The sequence below is a fragment of the Portunus trituberculatus genome, chromosome 1 (genome assembly GCF_017591435.1).
Source record: "Portunus trituberculatus isolate SZX2019 chromosome 1, ASM1759143v1, whole genome shotgun sequence".
NCBI lineage: Eukaryota > Metazoa > Arthropoda > Malacostraca > Decapoda > Portunidae > Portunus > Portunus trituberculatus.
The window spans coordinates 6,354,889-6,377,747 of record NC_059255.1 but is presented as its reverse complement, the minus strand read 5'-3'; the positions used below and the strand labels follow the sequence as shown (position 1 = coordinate 6,377,747).

The window sequence follows — 22,859 nt, the reverse complement described above, 5'->3', positions numbered from 1 at the left end:
ATGTAACCTTTGTGTATATGTGTGTGTGTGTGTGTGTGTGTGTGTGTGTGTGTGTGTGTGTGTGTGTGTGTGTGTGTGTGTGTGTGTGTGTGCATGGCTTTTTGTCACACACTAAACACATGTGTCTCTGTGTGTCTGTCTGTGTGTCTGTCTGTGTCATTGTATCATCACTAACTGTGGGTGAGAGAGAGAGAGAGGGAGAGGGAGAGGGGTGAAGATGTAATAGGAGTACTAGATAGGAAGGGAATAGGGAGAAAGAATTAGTAAAGAGAGGAAGAAAGAAGAAATAACAAGAGAACCCACAGAAGAGGAAGAGAGAGAGAGAGAGAGAGAAGACAAAAAAGAAGAGGAAACAAAAGAAGAAGAGGAAGATGATGCAAAGAAGAAAGAGAGAAATGGGAAAAGGAAATAATTGAAGGAAAAACTAACACAGATGGAAGGAAGGAAAGGAAGAGAAGAAAAGAAAGAAATTGGAAGAAAAAACCAACACAAATAATGAAGGAAAGGAGGAAATAGAAGAGAAGAGGAAATAATTGAAAAAAAAACACAAAAAAAACTAACAAATAATGAAGGAAGGAATAAGAGACTAGCATTCCAAGGTTCCCAGCGGCCCCAGGCAAGCTTTATGGTTCCCGGAGTCAGTTATAGATGTATTTCCTAACATTTCTACTGCCACACACCCCCCTCCCCCTTGCATCTATCAGTACAATGCCCTCACAAATTCTAAAGAAAAAATGAAAAATATCAAGTCGTTTTACTCATTATGAACAAGTGATATTGTTAATTAAAGATTTGTCACTTGTTAGACACTAGATTTGTTTATTTATTTATTTTTTTATATAGGGAAGAGGGCCAACCAAGGGAAGAAAAATAGATTAAAAAAAAAACTGGCTGATTTGAGTGTTGGCTCTCTATAAATGTGTGTAGGTCAGTGTGAGGGAGGCACAATTTGTAAGTTTACCACATTGAGCCTGTGTGTGTCTGGTCTTGTCAGCAGCGGTCTTCAAAAATGCAGCTTCACAAATTTGTGTGTATCAAACTGTCAAAATTGGAAGAGCCTCTCGATAAGATGACAAATGAGTAGAAAAAAGCTTCACAAACGCGTGTATTGGGTATCCAAGCTCAAAATTCGCAGAGCCTCTCATGAAAAGAGCTTCACAAACGCGTGTATTGGGTATCCAAGCTCAAAATTCGCAGAGCCTCTCATGAAAAAAGCTTCACAAACGCGTGTATTGGGTATCCAAGCTCAAAATTCGCAGAGCCTCTCATGAAAAAAGCTTCATAAACGCGTGTATTGGGTATCCAAGCTCAAAATTCGCAGAGCCTCTCATGAAAAAACTTCACAAACGCTGTGTATCCAAGCTTAAAATTGAGAGCCTCTCATGAAAAAGCTTCACAAACGCGTGTATTGGGTATCCAAGCTCAAAATTCGCAGAGCCTCTCATGAAAAAAACTTCACAAACGCGTGTGTATCCAAGCTCAAAATTCGCAGAGCCTCTCATGAAAAAAGCTTCACAAACGCGTGTATTGGGTATCCAAGCTCAAAATTCGCAGAGCCTCTCATGAAAAAAACTTCACAAACGCGTGTGTATCCAAGCTTGAAATTCGCAGAGCCTCTCGTTAAAAAGACAAAGAGAAATTAATGCTTTTCCTAAGAGGTCACATACTTTAAAACAAGTGACAGCCTTGTAGAGATGCCCAGCCCACATTAAGAACCAATCAGTTAGAGGCGTTAGTGGCAGGTATGGGAACAGTAAGTTTGAGTGAGGGGTCCATTGGTGGTACTGGAGGGGGCCACACTGATGAGGCACACACTGTCACAGCAGCAGTGTGTGGAGTGACTCAGTGTGTCCTGTGTGGAAATCTTGCACCCTTGCTATCTGGGGCAAGCTTGGGGCCCTGAGCTGGTGTGCCTCTGGAATGCCTCTGCAAGAAGGAACTAACCAACAACAGCAACAATAACAGCAGTAACAACAATAACAACATAACTAACAACAACAACAACAGCAAGGCTAACAGCATAACACCAGATCAACAACATTAACAACAATAACAAGCTTAAAACACCAAAATACCAACAAAAACACCCATTAACACACTAAAAACACCCACAAACATATTCCAAACACTCAGAACACTCAAAATACCCCAAACACCCACAAACACACCCAAAACACCCACAAACACACTGAAACACCCACAAACACACCCACACCCAAACACACACACCTAAACACCCACAACACACACACAAACACACAAACACACCCACACAACACACACACACACCCACAAACACCCACAAACACACCAAAACACAAAACACACCCAAAACACCAAACACACACACCCAAAACACACAACACACACTAAAACACCCACAAACACACTAAAACACACCCTAAACACCACAAAAACACACCAAACACCCACAACACACACAAACACCACACCACACACCAAACACACACACAAACACACCACAAAACACCCAAAAACCCACAAAAACACCCAAAAAACACCCACTAACACACACACACAACCTGGCAACCATCACGTACCCTGCCACCTTACCACCCAGCCCCTCACCCTGCCACCCTGCCACCCTGCCACCCTGCGCAGCCCCGGGATGACGCAGCATGCCTCTCCCGACAGAATGCTCAACACTCCGAGCCCCCACAGCCCCCACAGCCCTGACAGCCCCACAGCAGCAGCAACAGCACGCACCTCACCCTTGCAGCCCCCAAGCCTCACCCTACATGAATCAGCCTCCTTCCTGCTGGAGAAAATGATGACTTCCGTTCCTGAATCTCTGAGGTAGGGTGTGACTAGGGTGCAGGGTGGTGGTAGTGTGTAGTGGTGGTGCTAGGGTGATTAGGGTGTAGAGGTGCTGGAACAGTGTGCAGGGTGACTTGGCTAGGGTGTAGAGGTGCTGGAACAGTGTGCAGGGTGACTTGGCTAGTGTAGAGGTGCTGGAACAGTGTGCAGGGTGACTTGGCTAGGTGTAGAGGTGCTGGAACAGTGTGCAGGGTGACTTGGCTAGGGTGTAGAGGTGCTGGAACAGTGTGCAGGGTGACTTGGCTAGGGTGTAGAGGTGCTGGAACAGTGTGCAGGGTGACTTGGCTAGGTGTAGAGGTGCTGGAACAGTGTGCAGGGTGACTTGGCTAGGTGTAGAGGTGCTGGAACAGTGTGCAGGGTGACTTGGCTAGGTGTAGAGGTGCTGGAACAGTGTGCAGGGTGACTTGGCTAGGGGTGTAGAGGTGCTGGAACAGTGTGCAGGGTGACTTGGCTAGGGTGTAGAGGTGCTGGAACAGTGTGCAGGGTGACTTGGCTAGGGTGTAGAGGTGCTGGAACAGTGTGCAGGGTGACTTGGCTAGGGTGTAGAGGTGCTGGAACAGTGTGCAGGGTGACTTGGCTAGGGTGCAGGGTGGTGGTAGTGTGTAGTGGTGGTGCTAGGGTGATTAGGGTGTAAAGGTGCTAGAACAGTGTGCAGGGTGACTTGGCTAGTAGTGTGTAGTGCTGCCAGGGTATCTAGGGTGACACAAAAACACTAGCTAGGGTGTAGAGGTGATAAAATAGTGTGTAGTGGTACAAGGGTGCTTAGGGTGTCTTGACTAGGGTGTGGCTAGGGTGTAGAGGTGCTAATATAGTGTGTAGTGCTGCCAGGGTGTGCAGGGTGGCCCAAAAACACTGCAGCTAGGGTGTAGAGATACTAGAACAGTGTGTCATTAGCATCAAAATTAGGGTGAAAGAATGCTAAAAATAGTCTTGATGTCCCCAAAGTGCTTAGGGTGACCTGGCTAGAGTGTAGGGTGACTCAAACAGTGTGCAGTGTGTTTAAAATAGTGTGTAGTGTGTTCCCAGGGTGACATAGACAACTAAACTAGGGTGAAAGGCTGGTAAAATACTATTAGTGTATTTCTAAGGTGTTTAGGGTGACTTGTATAGGTTACATTAGGTTAGTCTAGTGTTTTCAGGGTGTTCAGGGTGACTGCTAGGGTGTAGGGTGGCTAAAACAGTGTGTAGTGCTTCCTGGGTGCTAAGAGTGACTTGACTAGGGTGTAGGGTGTAGCTGGTGTGTTCTTGCTGCATAGGATGTGTGTGTGGCAGGGTCTAGGGTGACTGACAGGGTGTAGGATGACTGGCAAAGTGTAGGGTGAGTGTGGCAGGGTATAGGGTGAGTGTGGCAAGGTGTAGGGTGAGTGTGGCAGGATGTAGGGTGACTAGCAGAATGTAGGGTATGTGGCAGGGTGTAGGGTGACTAGCAGGATATAGGGTGTGCTGTAGCTGCCTAGGGTGTGTGGCAGGGTGTAGGGTGACTAGCAGGGTATAGGGTGTGCTGTAGCTGTCTAGGGTGTATGGCAGGGTGTAGGGTGTGTTGTAGCTGCCTAGGGTGTGTGGCAGGGTGTAGGGTGGTGTGTGTAGAGGCTGTAGTGGTGGTGTAGGGTGTTGATTGCTAAAACGCTGGTGTGTCGCTTGTGTTTTTCTGCGTTTTGGTGTGTGTGTGTGTGTGTGTGTGTGTGTGTGTGTTTGCTGGTACGCTTGGAAATTTCTCTGCGTTTGTGTGTTTTTTATGTGTTTTGTGTGTGTGTGTGCGTGTGCGTGTGTGCGCTTGTATGTGTGTGTATGCGTCACTATTTGCTACCATACAAACACACATACACTCATCTTAATTCTATGTGTATGTATATGTGCGTGTGTGTGTGTGTGTGTGTGTGTGAGAGAGTGAGTCTCACACACACACACACACACACAGGAAGCAGGGCAGCAAGAGTGAAGGCCGGGCATGCTGCAAGACTGAGAAGAAACCAACAGTAGCTGAAGTGACCGGCAGGAACAGAGGCGACAAGAGCAAGGTGAGACACAGACTGAGAGAGAGAGAGAGAGAGAGAGAGAGAGAGAGAGAGAGAGAGGCATCATATACTAGTTTTACCCTTTGTGTGTGTGTGTTTTGTGAGAGAGAGAGAGAGAGAGAGGCATCATATACTAGTTTTACCCTATGTGTGTGTGTGTTTGTGAGAGAGAGAGAGAGAGAGAGAGAGCATTATAATTAGAAAAGATACCAATATTAATCTTTTTATTTATTTCATCAACAAAGACAAAAAAAAAATTAACTTAAAAGATTTTCCAAGTAAACAAACAGTAAACAAAGTTATCTCAATGTAAACAAACTAAGAGAGAGAGAGAGAGAGAGGTGCACCTTAATCCTACCCTATGTGTGTGTGTGTGTGTGTTTCAGGCAATGGACAAGGTGGGGGAAGGCCGCAAACACAACAATACTGGCAACAACAGTCTGTGCGGCAGTAACCACACACTAGACATGAAGCAGAAGGTGCCAACACAGGACGCTGCCAAGGAGGAGAAGGTGAGGCACTAAAGGAGGAGGAGGAGGAGGAGGAAAAGGAAGAAGAAGAAGGAATATTTTAATCCCCTTCGGTACTATGACGCATTTCCATATTCATTGTGGTGACTATTTGGTGATTTTACACAGTTTCAGAAACTCATGTGGGGGGTTAAAATAGTGAGGACTGTGGCCATTAATCTTCTGTCCTCCATAGACCCTTCCTAATGTCAATAAAATGGTCTAATGGTACACAAATTTCAAGGTAAAATTGTGTCCCAGTACTGAAGATGTTAAAATAGTAAAGACTGTGGCCATTAATCTTCTGCCCTCCATACACCCTTCCTAATGTTAATAAAATGGTCTAATGGTGCACAAATCTTAAAGTAAAACTGTGTCCCAGTACTGAAGGGGTTAAAATAGTAAAGACTGTGGCCATTAATCTTCAGACCTCCATAGAACCTTCCTAATGTCAATAAAATGGTCTAATGGTACACAAAACTCACTATTTTAACCCCTTCAGTATTGAGACACATTTTTACCTTGAGATTTGTGTACCATTAGACCTTTTTATTGACATTAGAAGGCCAGAAGATTAATGACCACAGTCTTCACTTTTTCATCCCACACATGAGTTTCTGAAGCTGTATAGATAAACTGTTTGTATATAGATAAATAAACACTACTTTTACTCCAAGATAATGTGAGTGAGGCTGTATGTGTGTGTGATTAATTTATCTACCTGTGTGTGTGTGTGGTGGTTTCCCAGTCTTAGTAGATAGATAGATAAACAGTGTGTATATAGATAAACAATTTAAACCTCAACTTTCCCCAGGACGATGTGAGTGAGGCTGGAACATACACTATAGAGAAGGACTCGTCGTCGCCGGAGGTGGAGCAGGCGAGGAGTGACATTGATAGGGTGTTTGGGGTGTCTGGAACAGAGAGTGAGGTAGAGGTGGGGTCAGCGCTCACCCCCCGTGGTCCCCCTCCCCCTGACGAGCCTTGGACACATGCAAACGCCATTGATCAGGAGAAATATAAGGTAATGATGGTGGTGGTGGTGTTTTTACTGCTTTTCAATGGGTTTATTTGAAGTAGTGTGGGTTTTTAAGGGTGCTTTTAAGGTTCTAGTGGTAGATTAATAAGTTTTCTATACTATTTACTAGAGAAACAAGCAATTTGGGGTTTTTAAGGGTGTTTTTGTGGTTGTAGTGACAGATTAACAACATTTCTGCATTATTAACAGGAGAAACAATAAGTGACGTGGGTTTTTAAGGGTGTTTTTGTGGTTGTAGTGACAGATTAACAACATTTCTGCATTATTAACAGGAGAAACAATAAGTGACGTGGGTTTTTAAGGGTGTTTTGTGGTTCTAGTGACAGATTAACAACATTTCTGCATTATTAACAGGAGAAACAATAAGTGACGTGGGTTTTTAAGGGTGTTTTTGTGGTTCTAGTGACAGATTAACAACATTTCTGCATTATTAACAGGAGAAACAATAAGTGACGTGGGTTTTTAAGGGTGTTTTGTGGTTCTAGTGACAGATTAACAACATTTCTGCATTATTAACAGGAGAAACAATAAGTGACGTGGGTTTTAAGGGTGTTTTGTGGTTCTAGTGACAGATTAACAACATTTCTGCATTATTAACAGGAGAAACAATAAGTGACGTGGGTTTTTAAGGGTGTTTTTGTGGTTCTAGTGACAGATTAACAACATTTCTGCATTATTAACAGGAGAAACAATAAGTGACGTGGGTTTTAAGGGTGTTTTGTGGTTCTAGTGACAGATTAACAACATTTCTGCATTATTAACAGGAGAAACAATAAGTGACGTGGGTTTTAAGGGTGTTTTGTGGTTCTAGTGACAGATTAACAACATTTCTGCATTATTAACAGGAGAAACAATAAGTGACGTGGGTTTTAAGGGTGTTTTGTGGTTCTAGTGACAGATTAACAACATTTCTGCATTATTAACAGGAGAAACAATAAGTGACGTGGGTTTTAAGGGTGTTTTGTGGTTCTAGTGACAGATTAACAACATTTCTGCATTATTAACAGGAGAAACAATAAGTGACGTGGGTTTTTAAGGGTGTTTTTGTGGTTCTAGTGACAGATTAACAACATTTCTGCATTATTAACAGGAGAAACAATAAGTGACGTGGGTTTTTAAGGGTGTTTTTGTGGTTCTAGTGACAGATTAACAACATTTCTGCATTATTAACAGGAGAAACAATAAGTGACGTGGGTTTTTAAGGGTGTTTTTGTGGTTCTAGTGACAGATTAACAACATTTCTGCATTATTAACAGGAGAAACAATAAGTGATGTGGGTTTTTAAGGGTGTTTTTGTGGTTCTAGTGACAGATTAACAACATTTCTGCATTATTAACAGGAGAAACAATAAGTGACGTGGGTTTTTAAGGGTGTTTTTGTGGTTCTAGTTTTAGATCTATTTATTTCACATCTTCTTCTTCTTCTTCTTCTTCTTCTTCTTCTTTATCAGTTTTTTCTCATATCAAAATATTTATTCCTATTTTTTATCTTTCTCTCTTTTGCTTCCTTTTTATCAATTTTCTGCTCATTTTCTTCTTTCTTGTCTAAATATTCCTTCGTCTTCTTCTTCTTCTTCTTCTTCTTCTTCTTCTTGTTTTATATTCTTCATCTTCATCATCATCTTTTTCTTCTAATTCTTCTTCATCATCATCATCATCTTTTTCTTCTTCTTCTTTATCAAATTTCCTTCTAATCCAAAATATTCACTCCTTTCTTTCTCCTCCATTTTCGTTCATAATCAAGAAATCTGGACAGAGAGAAATGGTCAGTGAGATTTTAAAATGTTAATGTGTGTTTCAGTATCTTAAGTTATCCTCTCTCTTATTCCTTCCTTTTATCATTGTTTCCCTATTCCCTATTCACTGCCTGGTTTTGTGGTGTTTCTCATTTCTCCATCCTATCTGTTTATTGTAGTAGTAGTAGTAGTAGTAGTAGTAGTGGTGGTGGTGGTGGTGGTAGCATGTTTGTGTACTAAAGTTAATTGTTATTCTTATTTAAATCTTGTGTTTGATCATTTGCCTGGTTGTTGTGGAAGTTACTGGTGTTTTTAAGGGTGTTTTTATGGTTCTAGTGGAAGTTATTGGTGTTTTCAAGGGTGTAGTGGAAGTTATTGGTGTTTTCAAGGGTGTAGTGGAAGTTATTGGGGTTTTCAAGGGTGTAGTGGAAGTTATTGGTGTTTTCAAGGGTGTTTTTGTGGTTCTAGTGGAAGTTATTGGTGTTTTCAAGGATGTAGTGGAAGTTATTGGGGTTTTCAAGGGTGTAGTGGAAGTTATTGGTGTTTTCAAGGGTGTAGTGGAAGTTATTGGTGTTTTCAAGGGTGTAGTGGAAGTTATTGGGGTTTTCAAGGGTGTAGTGGAAGTTATTGGTGTTTTCAAGGGTGTAGTGGAAGTTATTGGTGTTTTCAAGGGTGTAGTGGAAGTTATTGGTGTTTTCAAGGGTGTAGTGGAAGTTATTGGTGTTTTCAAGGGTGTAGTGGAAGTTATTGGTGTTTTCAAGGGTGTAGTGGAAGTTATTGGTGTTTTCAAGGGTGTAGTGGAAGTTATTGGTGTTTTCAAGGGTGTAGTGGAAGTTATTGGGGTTTTCAAGGGTGTAGTGGAAGTTATTGGTGTTTTCAAGGGTGTAGTGGAAGTTATTGGTGTTTTCAAGGGTGTAGTGGAAGTTATTGGTGTTTTCAAGGGTGTAGTGGAAGTTATTGGTGTTTTCAAGGGTGTAGTGGAAGTTATTGGTGTTTTCAAGGGTGTAGTGGAAGTTATTGGTGTTTTCAAGGGTGTAGTGGAAGTTATTGGGGTTTTCAAGGGTGTAGTGGAAGTTATTGGGGTTTTCAAGGGTGTAGTGGAAGTTATTGGTGTTTTCAAGGGTGTAGTGGAAGTTATTGGGGTTTTCAAGGGTGTAGTGGAAGTTATTGGGGTTTTCAAGGGTGTAGTGGAAGTTATTGGTGTTTTCAAGGGTGTGTAGTGGAAGTTATTGGTGTTTTCAAGGGTGTAGTGGAAGTTATTGGTGTTTTCAAGGGTGTAGTGGAAGTTATTGGTGTTTTCAAGGGTGTAGTGGAAGTTATTGGTGTTTTCAAGGGTGTAGTGGAAGTTATTGGTGTTTTCAAGGGTGTAGTGGAAGTTATTGGTGTTTTCAAGGGTGTAGTGGAAGTTATTGGTGTTTTCAAGGGTGTAGTGGAAGTTATTGGTGTTTTCAAGGGTGTAGTGGAAGTTATTGGTGTTTTCAAGGGTGTAGTGGAAGTTATTGGGGTTTTCAAGGGTGTAGTGGAAGTTATTGGTGTTTTCAAGGGTGTAGTGGAAGTTATTGGTGTTTTCAAGGGTGTAGTGGAAGTTATTGGTGTTTTCAAGGGTGTAGTGGAAGTTATTGGTGTTTTCAAGGGTGTAGTGGAAGTTATTGGTGTTTTCAAGGGTGTAGTGGAAGTTATTGGTGTTTTCAAGGGTGTAGTGGAAGTTATTGGTGTTTTCAAGGGTGTAGTGGAAGTTATTGGTGTTTTCAAGGGTGTAGTGGAAGTTATTGGTGTTTTCAAGGGTGTAGTGGAAGTTATTGGTGTTTTCAAGGGTGTAGTGGAAGTTATTGGTGTTTTCAAGGGTGTAGTGGAAGTTATTGGTGTTTTCAAGGGTGTAGTGGAAGTTATTGGTGTTTTCAAGGGTGTAGTGGAAGTTATTGGTGTTTTCAAGGGTGTAGTGGAAGTTATTGGTGTTTTCAAGGGTGTAGTGGAAGTTATTGGTGTTTTCAAGGGTGTAGTGGAAGTTATTGGTGTTTTCAAGGGTGTAGTGGAAGTTATTGGTGTTTTCAAGGGTGTAGTGGAAGTTATTGGGGTTTTCAAGGGTGTAGTGGAAGTTATTGGGGTTTTTAAGGGTGTAGTGGAAGTTATTGGTGTTTTCAAGGGTGTAGTGGAAGTTATTGGGGTTTTCAAGGTGTAGTGGAAGTTATTGGGGTTTTTAAGGGTGTTTTCATGTTTTTATGTCTCTTGTTAGACTGAGTAAAACGTAATTTGATTTAACCTAACCTTCGAAACACACACACACACACACACACACACACACACACACACACACACACATGAAACAAAGCAAGACAATTCCAGAACCAAAAATAAATAAAATAGATTAATTAAAAGAGAGAGAGAGAGAGAGAGAGAGCATAACCTAACCTAACTAGACCGTCCATCCCCACAAAAAAAAGTAGAAATAAGAAGCGATAGAGAGAGAGAGAGAGAGAGAGAGAGAGACACACATAACCCAACTTAACCTAACCTAATGACCCAAAAATAAATAAAATAGAGAGAGAGAGAGAGAGTGTGCATAACCTAACCTAACCTAACCTAACACTCTTTAACCCCCAGAGTCCAGGAAGCTTAAGCCGAAACAGCCCAAATTGGATCCAGCAGTGGGCGGCGCAGGTGGCAGAACACACCAAGGGCACGGAACACAAGGATCACAAGGCAACGCAGGGCACCACTCGCTCCCCACGCATTCCCCCCTCCCTCTCATCATCCCAGGAGAGTGAGGGAAGGCCACGACGCAAGCTCCCCACCCCCCCTACCGCACACCATGGACACACGCACACACACGCTCACGGCCACGCACTTCACAAGAGTAATGGGGGTGTTGATGTGTCCGATTGTGAGACTCCCACTAAAGGAAGGGTACGTTTGGGTGTGTGTGTGTGTGTGTGTGTGTGTGTTTCTCTCTTTTTTTTCTTTTTCTCTTCCTCTTCTTAATTTTCTTGTTTTTCTGTCTTGTTTTCTTGTTTTTGTGTTTGCCTGGGATTTGTGTGTGTGTGTTTGTGTGTTTGGTTTCTCTAGTTTTTTTCTTCTTCTTTTTTTATGTTTGTGTATTTGTTTCTTTTCTCTCTCATCTTCTTTTCTCCTTTCTTTTTTTCTTCTTCTTCTTCTTCTTTGCTTTGTGTTTGTGTGTTTTTTATTAGAGTAGAAATATTAGCTGGTTTCCGTCTTTCCCTTTCATGTGTGTTTGTGTTAGATAGAGAGACAGACAGCCAGCCAGACAGACAGACAGACAGACAGACAGACAACACACTAACCTAACCTAACACACCTCTATCAAACCTCCATGTCACTTTTACGTCCCCTCTGTGTCAAATAACTGAATTACTTCCAAGTTTAGCACACTGAAGAAACAAGGTAAAGTGTGTGTGGAGAAAGAGAGAGAGAGAGAGAGAGAGAGAGAGCCCCTTATTCTTCAGTTTTTCTCTATATAACTAAACAAAGATATTTCTACACAGAGGCATGTATGGAAACTTAATATTTCTCTAATACACTGTTAGTAGTAAGTGGCTGGGGTGTTAATATTGTTCTGTGGTGTTGTGGTGTTGTTGCAGAGGTGCCTGTGTGTGTGTGTGGCCTTGCTGTGGTGTCTTGAAGGTGCAGGGTGGGGAACAGTCTCATTGTGAAGGGGAGGAGTGGTGGTGGGGCCTTGCTGTGTGTGTGTGTGTGTGTGTGTGTGTGTGTGTGTGTGGGTGTCTTGTATAGCCCCATTATGCCTTTCTATTTAATGCATGTGGGTAAACAAAGACTGGAAAATGAAGGAACAGGTTATAAATTTAGATAAAGAGGAAGAAATATTAGTTTGTTAAGGCATGTGACAGTAGAATAGAGAATGGAGGTATGATGATAAAGGATAAGTGGAGATAAGGTTGATAGAATAGTGGATAGTGGAAATAGTGGTTTAAGATAGGTAGATGGGTGACCAAACTAAAGAAGGGAAATAGAAAAGAAATTGAGAGATAGATAAGGAAATAAATCAAAACTCGGCATGGAAATTAAGTAAATGAAGTAACAAAATGAAGCATGGGGAAGAAAATGGGGGATAGAAAATGGGGGATAGCAAATATAATAGAAAACGGGAAACCAAACCAGGCATGCAATGAAAAAAAAAAAAATAGAGAAATAATAGAAGACAAAAACACAAAGGAATAGAAAACGTAGGAAGACAAACACCCCAAAAAAATAACAAAAATAGAAAACGGGAATAGCAACAATAACAGAAAATGGGAAAACAAACTAGGCATGCAAAAAAAATAAATAAAAATAACAGAACAAAAAAAATGGTGCATGTAGGAAATCTTGAAAAAAAACCCAAAATCAACAAAAAGAATAACTACCATTTCTCCCTCTCTGTCTCTCTCTCTCTCTCTCTTTGTCTCTCCATCTCTCCATCTCTCCTTCCCCCACCACACCCCACAGCTCCTCCCAGACCCCTTGGAGACCTTACCCCGCGGACAGGACGACTACGACAGCACCCGGGATTTTCTACGCCACACTGAGCGCATTGTCACCTCCCTGCAGGCTCGCGTGGACCCCTGCGGAACATTACGTGGCGCCTCGTTCGAATCACACGACTCAGGCGGGGATTCGGACTTAGACACCAGCACGTCTTACCCCATACAGGACGAGGAACGACTCACCAAGCAGCTTAAGGCCCGGCTGAGGCTTGTGGGTATAGAGGGAGCTAAGACACCGCCCATTGCAAGCCCCAGAAGACCAGCAGTAGAGAAGTTTAGAAGGGAAAGGTCTATTGTTTCTGACGGAGGTTATGAGGGGTTTGTCGGGAGGGTGGAGGATGGCAGTGGGCAGTCAGATAGTAGTAGTGATGGAAGTGGTCATGGCAGTGCTGCTAAGGATCCACGGAAAGTTGAAAATAACCCTCCGCTCAAGTTTAATCGTGCGTTTAGGTGAGTTTGTGGTGTTTTTGGGTGTTTGGTGGTGGTGTTTTATTTTCTATTTTGTTGTGTGTTTTTTTTTTTTGGTGTTTTTTGGTGGTGTTGTTCATCTTCTTTTTCTTGTTCATTTTGTTCTTTATCTTGCTTTCCTTGTTCTTATTCGCTTTCTTTTTCTTCCTTTCCTTTGTTCTTTTTTCTTCCTTTTCTAATTTTTCTTGTTCTCTTTCTTCCTGTGCTTGCTTTTCAGTTTTTGTTCTTGTTAATCTTTTCTTCTTCCTTTCCTTCCTTTTTTATCTTATTTTATTTTCCATCTTCATTTCCTCCTTTCTTTTCTCATTATTCTTCCTTTGCTTGTTTTTTTATCTTTTGTTTTTGTTAATCTTCTCTATTTTTATCCTCATTATTATTATTATTATTATTATTATTATTATTCTAGTTTATATTATTGCTATCATTGTTAATATTGATGATAATATTGCAGTCTCTCTCTCAGCCCCCCTTCTCTCACACACTCAGCCCCCTTCACACACACTCAGCCCCTTTCTCTCACACACACTCAGCCTCTTTCTCTCACACACAGCCCCCTTCACACTCACAGCCCCCCATCGCACACACTCAGCCCCCTCTTCTCACACTGACAGCCCCATTCTCCCTCCCTCGCAGTTTACGGAGGGCACGATTGGGCTGCGACGAACACCAGACCCACCCAGCGCAGCCCACTAAGCCCCCATCCCCATAGACAAAAAGAAACAGGTGCGTCCTTCTAGTGCCGGCAGCCTCTCCACGTCCCGCAAGGTTCCACTGGGCCACACCAAGAGCCAGAGTATTGGGGGCATGAAAGGAGGCCCCCCGCACTCCACCACCAACACCTCGTCTTCTGCTAAAAGTTCCACCGTCAATGATTTTAGTCGTGGTGATGGTGGAAGGTTTAGTCTGAGGTTGCCGCGCTCTGGTTCAACTTCTGTAAGTGTTGGATTGTTTGTTACTTTTATTTTTCTATTTATACACCAGTTACATTTAATCTTGGTATTGTGAGTAGTATCTTAAAATCTAACCAGAAATAGTCGAAATTGTGCTTATGAGTTATAGATTACAAATTAAATTACAGTAGAATTACAAATAGATGGTAATTTTCAAGTTTTTTTTATCAGTTCTGTGTTGTCATTGTTTGGGTGTTTGTGTTGCATTTAACCGCCTCAGTACTGGGATGCATTTTTACTGAGTTTAGGGATGATTAGACTATTTTATATACATTAGGAAGGGTCTATGGAGGTCAGATTAATAGCCACAGTCTTCACCATTTTAATCCCCACATAAGTTTCTGAAGCTGTATAAACCACCTCAGTACTGGGATGCATTTTTACTGAGTTTGGGTGTGATTAGACTATTTTATATACATTAGGAAGGGTCTATGGAGGTCAGATGATTAATTGCCACAGTCCTCACCATTTTAATCCCCCACATAAGTTTCTGAAGCTGTATAAACCACCTCAGTACTGGGATGCATTTTTACCATGAGTTTTGGGGATGATTAGACTATTTTATATACATTAGGAAGGGTCTATGGAGGTCAGATGATTAATTGCCACAGTCCTCACCATTTTAATCCCCCACATAAGTTTCTGAAGCTGTATAAACCACCTCAGTACTGGGATGCATTTTTACTGAGTTTAGGGATGATTAGACTATTTTATATACATTAGGAAGGGTGTATGGAGGTCAGATGATTAATAGCCACAGTCTTCACCATTTTAATCCCCCACATAAGTTTCTGAAGCTGTATAGAATCACCAGATAGTCACCAGGATAAAGACTGAAGAAGAGATTAAGTAAGTGTTGAGTTGCCATGTTGTGTTTGAAGTTTGTTTGTTTGGGTTTTATCATGTAGGGTGGGAAAATGAGTCAAGGAAACATCAAACTGACATGAAAAAAAAAAAAAAAAAAAGGTCCACTTACGGTAGTTGCCAGTCAGTTGTGATTGTTTTGTAAGGTTTGAATATGTGGTTTTCAATGTTTTTATTTATTCATTTATTTATTTATTTGTGTGTGTGTGTGTGTTTGTTCCCCGATCATATTAATATTGACATTAGTAGGCCGATTGTAGCCCCGCCCCGCCCCGTCAGGCCCGTCTCGCCGCCAGTTTATCTTGAGCGGCAGTGGTGGGCAGTGAGTGGGCGCCGCGGTTACAAGCCAACACGAATATAGTAACAATAGCCATGATAGTAACGAAAAGAACAGTGTGTGTGTGTGTGTGTAGCCTCGGTAAACACTGGCACAAGGCGGGTGGTGTGTGGGTGCCTGCTGCTGGTGACGACAGCCGCCACAGCCAGGAATAGTGTTCACTAGCAGTCAACGTAAGTAATATATTGGTGTAGTTCATCATTTCACGGTGCTGTCATGTCATAACCTAACGTTGGTAACCTCCAGGACAACATATCAGTGAACTAACACCTGCAGGTACTTCAAAACCCCAATAATTCAAGCCTTCAATATGTAAACAAACCAATCCTCTGACCCGTCGCCTCTCTCTCACCCATTATCTGCCTCATCTCTCACTCAGCACAGGCCAGACAGGTCACAAAGTGAAGCCATAGGCATAATCTTTCATATCCGTCGTTGAAATATATCAGCAATTGCCTGATTTGTGTGTTATGGAAGCTCAGTGAAGGGAAGGGGATGACGTGACGTCACGAGCCGCCATGTTGTGACGTCATCAGCGGCTCCCGCCGGTCCCAGATCCTCGACTTTTCACTATTATTTATATTTGTCTCTGTTCATTTATTTCGAGTCACAAGCACCTTTTGACGGTTTCCAATGATAGTGGGTTGTGTTTTGCGTGTGTTCCATGCCTGAGTTGAGTGAAGTGCGGTGATTTAGAGTGTGTTTGGGAGTCAGATGAGAGGGCGAAAATACGCTAAAATTTTTCCCCCCGCTGTGAGTGATTTTTTATTTGAGGTTGTAGCGAAGCGTTTGTGTTTTCAAGAAAGGTTTATGATGGAAAAAGTGTGAAAGGCTCCTGATAAGTTAAATATGTGGACTGTAAGAGTGATTTGTAGCCGTGTTAAAATGTTAAACAACGTCATTTTTTAAATGTTTATTTTTCTAATTGAGCGTGTTGGCGGGTTTTGATATTTTGAAATGATGGTTATAATTTTTGAAAAGCGTTATCAATCCTGTTGAAGGAAATTGGTGGACTTTGGAATTGTTTTTAAGCATGTCGAAGTGTTAACACTTTATTTATTATGTTTTTTGAAATATTTTCATTATTCCTCATTCCGGTAATATTTTTATATTTTAGGAATTAGTTTTGATTGGTAACAAGTTGAAATTTATATATTAGCGGTGTCCAGCTGCCTTTTTGGGAATCCTCATTTTCAAAATGGTTTGCGTTACGTATATAAGTGACGTCATCAAGGGGGGCGACCCCCGGCTGGACCCAGACCCACATCCCGCTCCAGGCCCGGGGATGTGGGGGTAGGTGGGTGGGTGGGCGGTGTGTGTGTGTGTGTGTGTGTGTGTGTGTGTGTGTGTGTGTGTGTGTGTGTGTGTGTGTTGCCTTGTGTTTCGTCATCAAGGGGGACGGCCCCCGGCTGGACCAAGACCCACATCCAGCTCTAGGCCCGAGGGTGTGGGGGTAGGTGGGTGGGTGGGTGGCTGTGTGTGTGTGTGTGTATGTGTGTGTGTGTGTGTGTGTGTTTGTGCGTGTGTGTGTGTGTGTGTGTGTGTGTTTGTCTTTAGACATCAAGGGGGCGGCTCCCTTGCTGGACCCAAACCCAGATCCCGCTCTCGGTCGGAGGGGGTTGGGGTGGGTTGGGTGGATGAGTGTGTGTGTGTGTGTGTGTGTGTGTGTGTGTGTTTAATCGTCTGTGTGTGTGTGTGTGTGTGTGTGTGTGTGTGTGTGTGTTGTCTTTCCCTATCAAGGGGGGGGGGCAACTTCCCAGCCGGATTGTGTGTGTGTGTGTGTGTGTTTTTCGCTATCAAGGGGGGGTCAACTTCCCAGCCGGAGGGTGAGTGTGTGTGTGTGTGTGTGATATCGTGTGTTTAATCGTAGAGATTAATGCAGTGTGCGTGTGTGTCTGTGTGTATGCGCATGTGCGTGCATACGTGCGTGCGTGTGTTCCTGTATTTCCCTCAGCACACATATAATCCACCTTTCCCTCCACACAGGCTGTCTCCAAGTCCCCATCACGCGCCTCCACTCGCAAGGAGACCACTACAGCGGGTGTGGGCAGGCGGGGGGGAGCTCCTCGATCCAACTCCACCCTGTCTGCTAAAGAAGTGGACTTTCAGAACTGGAAGAGGAGGAAGAACTACGACCCAATGAAAGCAGCGGCGGAGGGGAGGAAGAAAGTGACAAACAAAGGAAATGACAAGGTTTTGCAGAGTGGACCAGCCAGCACCTCGGAACGCTCTCCCAGGTGTGTGTGTGTGTGTGTGTGTGTGTGTGTGTGTGTGTAAAGGAAGTCTAAGGAAGGTTTTCAAGTGGCACAGGGGGCGAATGGTGACTAAAATAGGAGGTACAAGCAATGAATGGTGACTGAGAAGGAGATAAGGCAATGAATGTATAAGTGTATGAGACAAACACAGCAGGACCTACCATGACACAAACACAGCAGGCTCTAGTACACATCCCACTGCCCCTTTCAGCCCCCCTGGTTCTCTGCTACGATCAGCGTCCTTCCACGGTACAGAGGGGATGGGGGCCGCTTCAGGGCGATGGCCACGTCCCAGACCACACCACCTCTACCCCAGTGAGGACGAAGGGCCATATTCACTGGAGGAGGAGGTGAGGGTGTGTGTGTGTGTGTGTGTTTCTTTCTGTCTGTCTGTATGTGTGTGTAAAAAGAGAAATGCAAAACTGTTATTGTATACATATTAACATTTTTTTCTCCTCCTCCTCCTCCTCCTCCTCCTCCTCCTCCTCCTCCTCCTCCTCCTCCTCCAGCAGGCCCACCCAGTCCCTCACTGCTCTCCACTTCGCCGCTCGCCCACGTCCCCACAACAACTCTGCTCCCCACACACCACCTCCCCCGCCCACCAGCCACACGCCTCCTCCAGGGCGCGCCGGACTGCTTATGCTCTCTCCGATGAAGGGGAAGCCCAGGTCACCTCACCCACGCGGAAGGTAAAGGTGTGTGTGTGTGTGTGTGTGTGTGTGAAGGTTCTAGTGGAAGTTATTGGTGTTTTCATGGCTGTAGTGGAAGTTATTGGTGTTTTCAAGGGTGTAGTGGAAGTTATTGGTGTTTTCAAGGGTGTAGTGGAAGTTATTGGTGTTTTCAAGGGTGTAGTGGAAGTTATTGGTGTTTTCAAGGGTGTAGTGGAAGTTATTGGTGTTTTCAAGGGTGTAGTGGAAGTTATTGGTGTTTTCAAGGGTGTAGTGGAAGTTATTGGTGTTTTCAAGGGTGTAGTGGAAGTTATTGGTGTTTTCAAGGGTGTAGTGGAAGTTATTGGTGTTTTCAAGGATGTAGCGGAAGTTATTGATGTTTTCATTAGTGTAGCGGAAGTTATTGATGTTTACAAGGGTGTTTTTGTGGTTGTAGTGAAAGTTATTGGGGTTTATAAGGATGTTTTACCCGCTCACCATCCTCTACACCTCCCATCACCCTTCTACACCCCTCAAGACGTCGCTGGATGAGTCAGGCAGTGAGGGGAAGCGGTCACCAATCAGCAGCACAAGAGGCATCGTGTCCAGCCGCTCCAAGGCAAAGATGGAAGCGTTAGACAATCTCGTCATTTCCACCATCCATTCCCTCTCTGTCAAGGTCCGCACTACTTCAGAAACGCTCCTGCAGAAGTTGAAGTAAGTGCTAGTGTGGTGGGTGTGGTGTTTGGGTGTTTTTGTGGTGTTTTGTGGTGTTGTCCTAGTGTTTAATGGTGTTGTGTGGTGTTTTTGGGGTGTTTTGTGGTGGTTTTGGGGTGTTTTGGGGTGTTTTGTAGTGTTTTGGGGTGTTTAGATGTGTTTTGTGGTGTTGTCCTAGTGTTTGATGGTGTTTGTGGGTGGTTGTGGGGTGTTTGGGGTAGTTTTATGGTGTTTTTGGGGTGTTTAGGCGTGTTTGTGTCTTTTGGGGTGTTTAGGTGTGTTTTGTGGTGTTTTTGCGTGTTTGGGGCATTTAGTTGTGTTTTGTGGTGTTGTCCTGGTGTTTTTTCGTGTTTTTGTGTTTTGGGGTGTTTGTCGGTGGTTGGAGGTGGTTTTGTGGAATGTTTGGGGTGTTTAGATGTGTTTTGTGGTGTTGTCCTGGTGTATTTTGGGGTTTTGGTGTGTTTTTGTTGTGTTTTGTGGTGTTGGGGTGTTTGTGAGTGTTTGGGGTGTTTAGGTGTGTTTTGTGGTGTGTTTGTGTGTGAACTAAGGTGGTTTTGTATGTGTTTGTGGTGTTTAGGTGTGTTTAGGTGTCATTGTTATGTGTTTTGTGGTGTTGTGGTGGTTCTATCAGTGTTGTTAGGTATTGTGATGGCATTTTGGTATATTTTGGTGATGTGTATGTGGGTGGTTGGGTTAGTTTTAGGGTGTTTTGGGGTGTTTAGGTGGTATTTGGGTGTGTGTTTATGTGGTGTGATGGTATATTGGTGGTGTTTTGTGGTGTGTGATCTGAAGTCGTTTTGTAATGTGTTTGTGGTGTTATGGTGTGTTTGTGGTATTTGCAGTCATTTTGTGGTGTTGTGGCATGTGTGGTGTGGATTGAAAGAAAGAGACAAAGAAACACGCCCCGCTCTCTCCTTCCCACCAGGTCCCAGTACGACGAGGAAGGCGACAGGGCGGCGTTACTTGAGGAGGTCCTGGCGCATCTGAGTGAGAGCGACCAAGCGTTAGCGGGCAGTGGGGCGGGGCGGTCCACTTCCAGGGAGCTCGCTGGTATATTGAGGAACTTGAAGAAGATTGAACACGCTCTGGAAGGTGAGACGGGCTGGGGGTGTGGAGTGGTGGGGAGAGAGAGAGAGAGAGAGAGAGAGAGAGAGAGAGAGATGTTTGATGTTTGTATGAGAGAGAGAGAGAGAAGAGAGATGTTTGTATGAGAGAGAAAGAGAGAGAGAGAGAAGTAATAAGTGTGTGTGTGTGTGTGTGTGTGTGTGTGTGTGTGTGTGTGTGTGTGTGTGTGTGTGTGAGTGCGTGTGCGTGTGTTTAACAATAAGAAATAGACTTAAGTGTGCATGTTTGTGTATGTATGTATGTATGTATGTATGTGAATGTCTGTCTGTCTGTCTGTCTGTTCGTCTGTCTGTCAACCCCCCACACCATTAGGCAATATTGGTGACTGATAGCACAAAAACATGATAATAATATGAGTCAACTAACATTATCTCTCTCCCTCTCTCTCTCTCTCTCTCTCACTTTCTCTCTCCCCTGCCCCCTCAAGCTCTTAGAGACACAACACTTGCATGGGATGTTAATGGGTGAGGTATTACAGTTTATATTATTGGCCCCCCCCCCCCATTCTCTCTCTCTCTCTCTCTCTCTCTCTCTCTCTCGTTTTTTCATGTTTTTCATTATTTTTTTTTCATTCTTTGCAATATTTTACTTGTTATAGCACTCTCTCTCTCTCTCTCTCTCTCTCTCTCTCTCTCTCTCTCTCTCTCTCTCTCTCTCTCTCTCTCTCTCTCTCACGCAGATTCAATTTACCTTTCCTTTTTTTTCATATTTCTCACAAAAATCGTCCATATTCACTGATTTTTTGCCATATTAACTACAGAGTTTGTTTGTCTGTTTGTGTGTTTGTTTATCACTCACTGTACAAAGACGTCATTTAGAATCCCGTTTTCCTTGTTCTCCTCACCGCGTTTTCTTTCTTCTGCTTCTATCTCTCTCTGTCTTACGATTTTTTTTTCCTTTTCTTTGTATATATATTTTTTTAGTAATAGTTATCCCTCAAAGTCTCAGTTTTCTGTTATTGTTGCATGTTTTTGTTGTTATTGTTGTTTATTGTTGATGTTGTTGTGGGGCTGCGGTGTGTTCGTGTGTCCGGCTGTCCACAAGTATTGGCCCGCCTTGGTACAGTGGAACCATGCGTGCTTTGTGGTCCGAGGGGTCGAATCTTGTCCACGGTCAGAGTGTAGGTTGGGCTTCCTCACTCTCACTCACTTTTATTTATTTATATTTCTAGCATGTGGGCTTTTTACTGGAATTTCTAGGCTAAATGGGATACTTTTTTGGGCACCTCCTACCTCAAAGCCCACTCACTAGGAAACCATTGCCCGGAGTGAGGAAGCCCAACCTACACTCGGACCGTGGATAGGATTTGACCCCGTGCGCTTGGAGACCCCTCGGACCCCAAAGCACGCATGGCTCCACTGCACCAGGGCGGACAGACAAAGGCCGGGCAGCTGTAAACACCAATTCCTAGTCATGTTCACAGCTGACCGCTTGTTCGTAGGTGTCCGGCCACTGCTTTGAGACAGGGAGCAGAATCCTTATTTGTTTTCCTAGGGGAGCCGTTTGTAGATGCAATACACCGTAACATTTTGACAAGACAGTGTTCATTGTTTTGTGTAAGAAATGTAATCAGTATCATGTTTTGAAGCACGTGGAGGCATCGTGTTTAGTTCCTCATAAGTAAACCTTTAGAAATGTATACACCGCTGTATTTGAAAGAAGAAAGTATACATCTTTATATTGTGTAGGTGTGGTGAGGAGTCGTGAAATACTCGTAGCCTTTATGCAGGGACCAAAGTGACCTGTTGGACGCCACACAATGATGAGGTTGTCCACTTGCTTTGAGGATTACAGAAAAAAGGAGCAAATCAGGGTCCGCCGTGGTACAGTGGAACCATGCGTGCTTTGGGGTCCTAGAGGTCTCCAAGCGCACGGGTTCGAATCCTGTCCACGGTCCGAGTGCAGGTTGGGCTTCCTCACTCGGGGCAATGGTTTCCTAGCGGGTGGGCTTTGAGATAGGAGGCACCCCAAAAAGTATCCCCTTTACCTCAGAAATTCCCGTGAAAAACCCACATGGTAGAAAAATAAATAGATAAATAAATAAATGTTCGTGTTGTGATGTAGTAGGAGTGTATGTCAGTTTGTAGTGATTGGTGTTGTGGTATTCTCTTGGTGCTTTGTAAACTTGACCACGCTTTGCTGTGAATGACTGGCATGCAGAGTGTCAGGCCAGCCGGGCACCTTTGAACACCTCGCCAGCGCTGTTTTTGTTTACGTCTGTTTGTTTGGTTTTTATAGTGTTTTAGTGTGTGGTGGAGGGGGTACAGATATTATTGTTATTATTATTAGTATTGTTATTATTGTCATCTTTATTATTATTGTTGTTATTGGTTTAGTGAAAGACTAGTGTACGAAGAAATTATTATTATTATTGCTGTTGTTGATGTTACTTTGCTGTGATTGAGAGAGAGAGAGAGAGAGAGAGAGAGAGAGAGAGAGAGAGAGAGAGTTAACCAACCTTACCTAACCTAACCTACTATTTCTTACAGTAATTGATCGAGTAATGGTTGGTGATGACGATGATGATGATGACGATGATGATGATGACGCGGGGGTGGTGGGGGGCCCGGACTGGGGGGAGAGTGACTACTAACCCCCCTCCGTTCCCCTACCCCCATACACACCCCCTCCTCCCTCTTCACCCATCCTATCTTTCGCTAATGAGAAGAAAGAGAAAGAGAGAGGAAATAGAAGAAAATGGATAAAGAGAAGAGATAGAGAGAGAGAGAAAGAAGAAAATGATAAAAACAAGGAGAACAATAGGAAAATAACAAAATGAAAGAGAGAGAAGAAGAAAATGATAAAAAGGAAGAGAGAAAAAGAAAAAGAAAATATAAAAGAAAGAAGAGAGAGAGAGACAG

General features: G+C 43.3%; 1 protein-coding gene across 1 annotated transcript in view; it reads left to right on the top strand.

Annotated features, from left to right (window-relative positions):
- LOC123498093 (serine-rich adhesin for platelets-like) overlaps positions 1-22,614 on the top strand; it is a 40,477-nt gene extending 17,863 nt beyond the window's left edge. Inside the window, 15 exon segments of the mRNA XM_045245257.1 lie at positions 2,656-2,817; positions 4,757-4,856; positions 5,240-5,365; positions 6,177-6,386; positions 8,145-8,165; positions 10,738-11,040; positions 12,598-13,085; positions 13,737-13,776; positions 13,779-14,036; positions 17,241-17,491; positions 17,721-17,859; positions 18,019-18,198; positions 18,695-18,873; positions 19,799-19,965; positions 22,488-22,614. Coding sequence (XP_045101192.1) covers positions 2,656-2,817; positions 4,757-4,856; positions 5,240-5,365; positions 6,177-6,386; positions 8,145-8,165; positions 10,738-11,040; positions 12,598-13,085; positions 13,737-13,776; positions 13,779-14,036; positions 17,241-17,491; positions 17,721-17,859; positions 18,019-18,198; positions 18,695-18,873; positions 19,799-19,965; positions 22,488-22,591 — 2,728 coding nt within the window. The 3' untranslated portion in view covers positions 22,592-22,614.
- The last annotated feature ends 245 nt before the right edge of the window (positions 22,615-22,859 follow it).